At 42.3% G+C, this 9,643-nt stretch overlaps 1 protein-coding gene across 1 annotated transcript; it reads left to right on the plus strand.

The window, feature by feature from the left end:
• The first annotated feature begins 1,612 nt into the window (after positions 1 to 1,612).
• si:ch211-114c12.2 (uncharacterized protein LOC336578 homolog) lies at positions 1,613 to 9,586 on the plus strand. Its single transcript, XM_037119418.1, has 9 exons — positions 1,613 to 1,711; positions 3,245 to 3,306; positions 3,456 to 4,139; positions 4,481 to 5,143; positions 7,903 to 8,006; positions 8,154 to 8,262; positions 8,351 to 8,441; positions 8,700 to 8,771; positions 8,879 to 9,586. The coding sequence occupies exons 2-9, from the start codon at positions 3,266 to 3,268 to the stop codon at positions 9,017 to 9,019; spliced, it is 1,905 nt and encodes a 634-aa protein (XP_036975313.1). The 5' UTR covers positions 1,613 to 1,711; positions 3,245 to 3,265; the 3' UTR covers positions 9,020 to 9,586.
• The last annotated feature ends 57 nt before the right edge of the window (positions 9,587 to 9,643 follow it).

Consider the following 9,643-nt stretch of genomic DNA (forward strand, 5'->3'; position numbering starts at 1 on the left):
CAATCAACTTGTAAGTGAGCCCTGTAGCGCTGAAGACGCTGTCCGCTGTTGGAGTTTTTCTCCTTTCGTTAAGCCGTACTGTGTATGACTTTTCCAGTTGGCTCCTTCGACTTCAATTGCAATTCATTCACTTCCTGTGTCACGTTTAAATGTCATTTCGGTAGAGATGCCTTATGATGGATGGATTGGTTACATGGATGTTAGTGTCAGTCTGTTTCTCCTCACCTGTTCGGCCACCAGGATTGTTGTGTGTGACCTGTAATACTTGAACCTCGGTTTGAAGCCCATCATCTCCACCATGCTGCAAACAGTTATACCAACAGCTTGCACACATTGTTATGTCATTTATAAAGTGACATTTGTGTTCCTCGGACAATAGATAGCCTGACAGAGGCTATTGAATTATCTTAAATGGAGTAGCCATATATGTTAGCGTATTCAAAGAGGATTTGCTGTATATTTTGCAACGCTGCTTCATGTAGACTAAAATGATGCTTTTTTGCAAAGGGGTACAGATTTTAAGAAAAGTAGATAAGTGTGAAGGAATGATATATGAAACCACTTAGAGAGGCATTCAAGTCTGCTCATCTCCAAATTCCACACCAGTCTGTCACAGTCAGCTTAACTCTTTAAGTTATGTAATCACTGTAGACATTGTGCATGGTTAGCATGGTCATAACGGTGTTACCTGAAACAATAAAATGTACAACTGGAAGTACTTGTTATTGTTTGTGTGCTTATGTGTATTTGTTGGTTGACTGAAGTAAGATTAGGATAGAGTCAAAGGACCACAGACTGAAAGAGACGCCCAAGTAGCTGAAACGAGTGCAGTCTGATACCAGTGCAATAAATCTCACAGTTCTGTCATGGAGTTTATATTGTTCTGTTCTGCTGCTTTTTCAACATTATTGTCACCTCAGAGGCTGTAGTGTTTGGTGTTGCTGAATCCAACTAGGTTATACTTTAAAGTGTGTTTATAATCATTCCATCCTCATTGAAAAAAATGGCGAGGATATAGACAAAAATAAAAAATGAATCTCTACATCCTCCAAACTGACCTTGAAATTGAATAAAGTCCAAAACAGTTTAAACAGACAGTGGAAGTAGGCTCCATGACGGTAGAGATGTTTTTTTAAATAAACTCCACAAAACAAAACATTCCCCCCTTTAGAGAAGAAGCATGACAGACAAGAGTTGTTTTTATCAAGGCATAAAGATCCTTTTAAAAGCTGTTGCATTATTGATGTTTACAAAATACATCTGTGATAGCTGCATTTGAGTCTTTTCGGAAAATGCATACAACATTTTAAGTAGTGAGTAAGATAGTGATAGGGGTAAAATCTGTTATTCTAACTTGTTCAATTTTACTATTTGTGGTGTAAGGTTCATACTATTTTCCACCAAGTAGCCTGTTAGAAATAAAATGATTCCAACAAAAGGTAGAATAGGGAAGAGCACACATCCATTTGAAGAAGTCCATTAACAGGATTGTTATTTCAGAGGGAACAGCTGCAAAACTGTGTTGAAAAACATATGTCTATGCCTCCTGTAAGTCTGCGACGACGTGTAGTTACCACTCCGAGACAGCAGGTGGCGCTTCAGTTTGGCTGCCAATCGGTTGAAGGGCGAGGACGGTGCGACGAGCAAGTGGGAGCAGCTCAACTGTGTCGAACATAGGTCGGCTTTCATTTCATCGACGGTCCTGTATCTGGTAAGTAGCAAGTCAGCCAAATAACTTAATTCAACTTACACGTGGTTCAAGTTTTTGTTCCGTGGAAAAATGTATTGGGTTATTTGTTTAGTTTATTGAATGTCATTATCTGAGAGCGGCGTCCAGCAGCGTTACAAACTAGCGAAAAAACACCCAGGCTAGCTAACAGCTAACAGCTAACTGGCCTTAGCAATAAGATGAGAATGTTTTCCGCTAGCGCGACCTGCGTTTCAGCCTTTTTCGTTGCCAAGTCTAAATTAGACCGAAACATTTGGGCACGAGTGTCAGGATTTAGTCTGGCCGCAGAAATATCACGACTACCGAGCCGTGTTATTTTGTAAGCCAGTCGCTGATACCAAAAATGGAAGCAGGATCTGCCCAGATCCTATACCAAGATTTAAGGCTCAGGACTGAAACTGACCCGAGGGCGGCTCTACAAACAGGTCCAGCCTAACTAACAGCTTAATCCAAGCTCCCTTATGAACTTATTTCTTTAAATGTGCTGTAATAATTCTGTTTAATGAAACAAAACAAAAACAAGCGCTTCAAAAAGGGGGCCATACATTTCATTTTCTTCTGATTTTGCGTCACTCTACGGGAGACTAACTTCAATAAGTTGCAGTATTTGAGACATTTATCCGCGCTTGTGTTTATTTTAAGACCCACATTTAATTTGATTGTCTCTACGTGGGATTGTCGGTAGTCGAGTGACTTTAACGCTTTTCCATTTTGTCAGGAAAAGAGACCACATGCTCTGTAGTGATGTATGATCAGGGTCTGCTTTTTATGGCACTGTGGCAGCTGTGTTCGGAGTTGCACCGTGTTGAGGACAACAACAAACTCTCCTGGTTCGGGTGCACGTTTCATAACAGGACATTTTTAAATTTGAGTCTTTTCAATGTGCGCTTTTGAAAAAATAGATACTTGATTCAAACGTCTGACTTAAAACACTGTATTTTTACTAATTGGGCAGGCAGCTGGAATACAGTGAAGTTTGATCTCTTGTGTAATCTTTTTGCTATCTAAGACAGTACTGATTAGGTTAAGACTGACTGAAAGGTCAACCCTGATAGATCGTTCACACATTGCTGTTGGTGGCCTTTAGCAATGTTTAACTTTAACTAACTGTATATTTGCACTGCTTGTAATAGTTTGGAGTTTGCTTGTTTGATGTGCAACCTTTTTTTGATTATATACTATTAATATAAAATTTACACACTGTTGTTGTTGTTGTTTTTTTTTTTTTCCGACAGTCTCAGACGTAGACAAACATGTAATGGGTGATTAGGTGAAACTGAAACTTGCCTTTACTTTGTACTTATTTATTATGGGGTTACTTATTAATGAACAATGAACTCTGCCAAAATTACCGATTTGGTATAAATGCAGCCCATATTTACTCTTAGATTACTGCTGCAGCATCAAATTGTAGTGCTAGTTTCAACTAAGGAGTCAGGGAAGGTCAGATATTGCTATAAGTTGTTTAAAAAAAAAAGAGAGAGTTAATGCAATATGTTTTCTTTTTTTCTGCAGATTTTTCATTTGCTTTCAAAGATGGTCCGACCACATTTTGGACCACCACGTCTGAAGCCCAGGTAAAGTCTTTTTTTATTATGCCAGGTTGCCCCCAGACACTTTAGTGTTATGTTGATGAGTACTAATGTTTTTGCATTAATGGTGTTTTTTAAAGTTTCATTATTTGTCATAATCCAACCAATTTCTGTTTTGTCTTGTGTCCTATCAGACCTTATGGAGATGGTCATGGCAATGGTCCGAACGAAGGGAGCTACAACCCCAACTCCAAAAGTCGAAGAGATGCCCAGGGCTACCCAGGAAAAGCGCCTTTTAACCCGAGAGACTCCAGAGGTAGAGGACGCCCCCCAATTGTCAGAAGAGCCCCCCTGATGGGAGAGCAAAGGGAGCCACGTTTCAATAACTGGAGGTCCCCACATCAGGATTCGTTTCAATCGTACCCCCCCAAAATGGAACCACACCATAGCCAGAGGAGGCCCTCTCCCTCGAGGCCAAACAGGTCCCCCCATGTCCAGCATCAGTCATCCTCTCGCAGTCCTGCACAAGGATCCCCTGGTCAAAGGGGTCCACCTTTCCACGGCCACCCCTCAGGTCACAGGTCACCCTCCCCAAGACATTTTCGCAACCACCCAACTGATAGGAGGCCTGGCTCTACACCGGCCTCCCGGGGCTCCTTTAGGGGTCATAAAAGGCAGCCAGGTTTTCTGCATCAGGAGCAGCGGAATCGAGACCCACGTGGGAATTACAGTCCCAGAGAAAGGCCCCATGAGCACTCTGGTCATGGCATGAAGCGTTGGAACGAGGGTGGAGCGTTCTCTCATCCGCACAATGGAGAACATGGGCCCTCACAGAGGAGCCCAAGAGAGATGCATGGGAGAGGCTCAATGCCAGAGAGGTACAGGAGTGAAGCCACAATCCCAGCTGGGTAAAATTGTTAAAGAAGAGGCTTAAAGCTGGCCCAGTCCTCCCTGTCACAGGGGTCGTAATGATTACCTCTACTCTTCTCCAGCTCATAGTTATTAGAGGGGATTAATGGGGTCTGATGTAAATGTGGTCTCCACTGCCAGTGAGAGGAGTGTTACATCTGTAATTGCTTTACTTCTCCTACCTGTTTCATTCTTTCATGGCATAATGAAGGGGCTGCATTAAGATAAAAGTTAAAAGTTCCGCCTTCCACTTAACATGGCAATGGATCTGTCATTATAATGATTTCTCTATTGTTTGATGGATATGCAGGTGGTCATCTGAGCAAGACTCCAGGCGGCAGCGAGGCCCTATGGAGAGGCAGGGCAGCAGATCCCACAGTAGAGAGAGGGCACAGGATGTCCCTCACCTGCCCCCTTTCAGATCCCCCTCATGGAAAGGAGGACCATCACCGTCATCCTCCTACCACAGGAGCCCTCAGGAGAGGCAAGTGGCAGGACCCCGCAAGAGGAGGATCTCAGACATCAGCATGCCCTCTTCAGACCCTGCACTGCAGCATGGCAATCCTAAATACCCCAGGAGAGAGAGACCCCAGTTGCTCAATATTCCCAGACCTTTTGGTGGTAGGCCATTTGGTGGTAGGCCATTTGGTGGTAAACCTATGTCTCTAAGAGATAAAAGCTTCATGTTTAAGGGCAGACAAGTCCAAGCAGAGTCTCTCATGAGACTCAGAATACCTCCATCTGTAAAACCCAGGCCTCGCCTGGGCGACCCTGCCCCGCAGGGAAATGTCAGCTCTGTTCTTGCTATCAGGAAGAAACGTTTCCAGTCAAATGCAGCTCCCCTGAGAAACCTGGAACCAAGGAGGCCAAAACCACAACACTCGCCTTCAAAAGAAGAAAGCAGTACCAGCAAGTCTTCAAGAGACTCTGACACAGAACAGGTGGAGTCTCGCCGGTCCCTGAGCACACACAGGTACGGTATTTTCCTTCTAGCACTGTTCGCAGGGGCTTGATGATGATTAGGAGTTCAAGAAAGAATGTCTATGTGAAGGGGGTGCCAGCTGCGGAAAATGGAGATGTCATGATGAGCTAAATGTGCAGCACAGATTCAGTTGATGAAACGCTGCAAAATGTTCAAATGCCACCCTGTCTGCTTGCTGCCAATATTTCAAAATATCTTCCTCTCAAGTCGGCTGAAGAGAACGTGCTCAGTTACGCATCATATCACTAACACCAGCCTGTGTTAAAACCTGACAAATGTGTTTTTTGCCACTGATGAGGAGTGTGGGAAAAAATAGTTGATTTGTGCTGTTGAAGGATTCCTCAGATTGCATTTTATGCTCTTCAGCATGTTGTGAAGACCCCTTCATCCTCGGTAGAGGACAAAAGCAAATTGAAGTTACAACATGTAGTATAAAACAGCAAATCTGTGTGACGAAAATGAGGACATGAAGAGGACTGCACTTTACATTAAATCTGAAATTGCCGTGCTGCCACTTTTAAATAATTGCAACAGATCAGCCATACATGGATCTTGGGGAAAGGACTGGATTGAATGGTTACTCTTCATGGCGCTGATTGAAACATGAGGCCGCAAAGTTACAAGTCAAGTGACACATTTGAAGCAAGCCCGTGCCGTGACAACTTGTTTTGCTTTGAAAACCTTCACAATAACAAGATCCACAAAATGGATGACGGTGTTTATTGACAACGGAGACAACAAAAAACAAACAGCAATGAAGAGGAATTTATGTTGTGAAGGCAATTACCAGCCACCATCAGTTAGTTGACAGAGTTCACCTACAGTCATTTTCACTGATAAATTGTCTACGTTTCTAATTGTTTCTGCACCACTATGCCAGTAACGAAAAAAAGAAGTTCCACGGTTTAAAAAAAACTTCAGGGGTTTAATGACGTTAAACAAGTTAAATCCGAGACAACAATCAAAGAAATCATCTTTTTTACTAATCTGGCACAACAGTTATCATACGCTTTTCATCAGATGCATACTGCAATCTACCTGAAGTGGACTTTCGGAGCTGAAATCAGATTCTTGCTGTGCGCAAGTTCAGTTAATTAATGCCAAAAGGACTGGCTCATCGCAATCTGCCTCACCTGAAGAACGAAACTTTGTGGATCAAGCTGCATCATTCCCATTTAACAGAAAGCAGAGGAGCCAAACTACAACCAACATTGTATGTAATGCATCTAAGCCCTGGAGATTTTTGCTTCTCTGCAGTCATGAGACCTTCAGGTCGTCAAGCATTTACCACATCAAAGCTGGAAAATTAGCTTGAAGTATTTTGATAAAGTAGGAGTCAAACCTGCAACCGTAGTGCCGATAAATGGCCACCTGAATTTTATTCATATCAACAAGGCCTGGCCCTTGTAATTGTCAGCAAAAAGATAATGTGTGAAGTGGCGGAGAATACTAAAGAAGACTACATCAAAGGACAGGACACAAGTGGTGAATCTGGACTGACTGAAGACAGTGGATTTGAAATGGATGAGGACAAGGTGAAAGATTTGCAAGTGGCCAAAACTTGATACTGTGTGGGGGACAACCGCAAGATCAGTCTGGTCTTTGCAGTCTCATGATACCACTGTCTAAAGTTCAGTGTGAAGGCATCAAGGCTGGACCCACAGGTCAGCACATGCTGTGATCAGTCTCTGTGTCTAATGAGACATGTGACCTGACTGTATCCTGAGGGAAATCAGAATATTCTGTAGCCGCTTTACAAGGCTGATGCAAACATCGTCCATCTCACCCAAAGTCTGTCGCCCAACCTGTACATGCCAGCCTGTGAAGACATTCAAAGTGTGACTGGAAAATATATGTCCCCTGCATGTTTTTCCAATGTAACTTAAAACTGTTGCATGAAGAAAATGGGGCAGTGTGCCACCTCCTTCACTGTTTACTACAGACACATCAGATTATCACCTCAGATCATCCTAAATCATTCCCAATGACCCAAATTTGAAGAAAAATAGGAGATGTAAAGGAAAAGCAGTCTCACTTGCGGGAACCGCAATGTTTGTAAAAGTTGCCTTGAAACCTGGACTTGTTTGTGGGAAGGACACTGGATCATCTCTTAAAATCACAGCGCTGGAGAGAAGCTATTATGATAACATAACCATCAACCTGTTTACCATAGATACCCGCAAGATCCAATGCTCTGTTTATTCTCTGAGCATCTTGTGAAACTTCTTGAATCATGAAACTAAAGGAACAACTTGGAACGACCTGATGAGACAACCTTCTGAAGTGAATTCTGACAACAAGACACTGTCTCCCTGTGCGTGACTGAGAGATGAGAGAAGATTTGGTGATGTGATCTAGACCAATATCTAAAAGTTCTCACCAATATTTGCCAGCTCTAACAGTCGCTGAGTAAATGAAGAGAGCTCAGATTGATTCAGGGTACAAAAATAGGAGTAAAGAAGCATGGACATGCCATGATTTTTGTAAGTACCCATACAGTATGTGATGCATATGATCATTTGTCTGCCTGCAAATGAGTGCTGTTCATTACTGGTTTAAAATTGCTTTACTTGTTAGCGATGACAAGGTGATTTTATTTACTTGCTGTCTGATTCCTTTAAACACTGATAACGCAGATGATGTGTTGTTGTTGTTGTTGTTGTATCAATTTAAGATGTCCATACACTGTCAAAACCGCAGCTGATGCTCTGAAATGCTGATTAACTCTGCCGCCACTGGTCTCTCCCCAGATCATCTCCCATAGAGAAACGTGACCTTGTTGTTTTGTCCCACTGGGACTCCTCCTCGAAGGACGGCTCACCTCGGAAATCTCGCAGCCCAAAACCAAAAAATGGTAAATTGAGTTTTGTCATCACCTGTATTGAGAGGGCTGTCCCGAGCACAGTATACAGTTGTCCTGTTTCAGTGTCTCCCGTTTCGTGTACACATTTTTAAAACTTCAACAAAAACGTTTATCATCTCCTCTCCTTTTCTTTTTCAGATCACTCTTCAGATTCAGATAGCTCACCAAACAGACTCTCAAAGACGAATGACTTCAGGTCATCGCCTGACGAGCGAAGACGCAACTATTTGGATAAAAGGATGTTTAGGTATGTGACATAAGATTTTTGAAACAAGGATTTAAATCACTAGTGCAGTTTTTTTTCTGTTTCCAATGTTCTGTTTTCTTCTTTGCAGGCCATTTAATATGATGCAGGACAACCAGAGACCTGTGAGGCCCTTCAGGAGACCAGGACCACGAACAGGACCTGGACCCGGAAACATGCAGGTGAGTGAAACATGTACTGCACTTGGACTGTACTTTACAGAGCTTGTCCAGGTAATTCATGAAGATAAATCATGAACAGTATTTTTAAAATTCAGCCTGGGGAGGGATGATTGAGAGCCTCTTGGTTGTATATTGGCCTCATAATTCAGAGTCACATGATTACAGTTGAATTCTTGTGAATGATAATAATAAGTATGTAAATTGACTTAATTTGGCAGCATATTGTATGTCCTCAGCCTTCACTGTTGTGTTTTGCAGAGGCCCAAGTTCCCTGGTGGTCCAAGGAAACCATTCCCTGATCTGTCTGGAAATATCAGAAGACCGCTCATGGTATGTATACCCTCCAGCAAGATCTGTGGTTGCCCTGAGATATCAAGTTGCTCATTGACTTACCTTTCTTAATAACTAATATTTGACTTTCGTGTGTTTTTTAAAAGGAGAGTTTAGTGCCACGTCCCTTCCCAAACCAGAGGCCAGTGTTCAGAAAAAGTCTAAGTATCATGTCTAAATACCGCAGCATGAGAGTGATGCGTCAGCGTCCGCCGTACAACAGAGGGGCCAACCAACAGCGCTGGTGACAACCTCCGGTAGGTTATCATGGTGGCGTTGCACTGAGTCAGTCTGTAGACATGATACTGGAAACTGGACAAATCTCATCAAGATCTCCTCTGCTGGGTGGACTGCACAACCCCCTCTCTCATTAAAATCCCACCCTGCCTGTATATTGTGGAAATGTTTTTGCTTATGTTTGTTCTCTGATACAAGTGTTTCAGTTGCATCTTTGAAGTACTGTAGTACTTTTGTTTTAGAGTCTTTGTAACATACCATGACATTAACCTGTTCTCCTTTTACATAATTATTAGACATTTGCTGCTTGTGATCTTGGCGATCTTCATTTTACAGAAAAAAGTTTTAGCATTTTGTTTGTTGACCAGCAGCATATCGGTTTTGCTCAGTCCATGAACTGTAATCTCACCTTATTGTTTGTAAAGACTTCTCAAGAGATTTTGGATTAGTCATGGGTATTTTTGTTTAGGCACTGCTGCTTGTCGAAAGACACTTGGATACAACTTGTAAAGCTTGTATAATCATATGTTCAGTTTGTTGTTTGAGACTTGAAATAAAATCTGATTTAACAAGCTCCATCTGAGAATTTGTTTTGTTTGAAGATTTGGAGAAAAGACACTTAATCAACCAAGTAT

The sequence above is a fragment of the Acanthopagrus latus genome, chromosome 13 (assembly GCF_904848185.1).
Source record: "Acanthopagrus latus isolate v.2019 chromosome 13, fAcaLat1.1, whole genome shotgun sequence".
Taxonomy (NCBI): domain Eukaryota; kingdom Metazoa; phylum Chordata; class Actinopteri; order Spariformes; family Sparidae; genus Acanthopagrus; species Acanthopagrus latus.

Bases quoted from the DNA above. Each gene is read 5' to 3' on its own strand.
- si:ch211-114c12.2 (XM_037119418.1), top strand. From the start codon at position 3,266: ATGGTCCGACCACATTTTGGACCACCACGTCTGAAGCCCAG. The intron at 3,307-3,455 runs GTAAAGTCTTTT...GTGTCCTATCAG, and splicing joins CCACCACGTCTGAAGCCCAG to ACCTTATGGAGATGGTCATG. The intron at 8,442-8,699 runs GTGAGTGAAACA...TGTGTTTTGCAG, and splicing joins CTGGACCCGGAAACATGCAG to AGGCCCAAGTTCCCTGGTGG.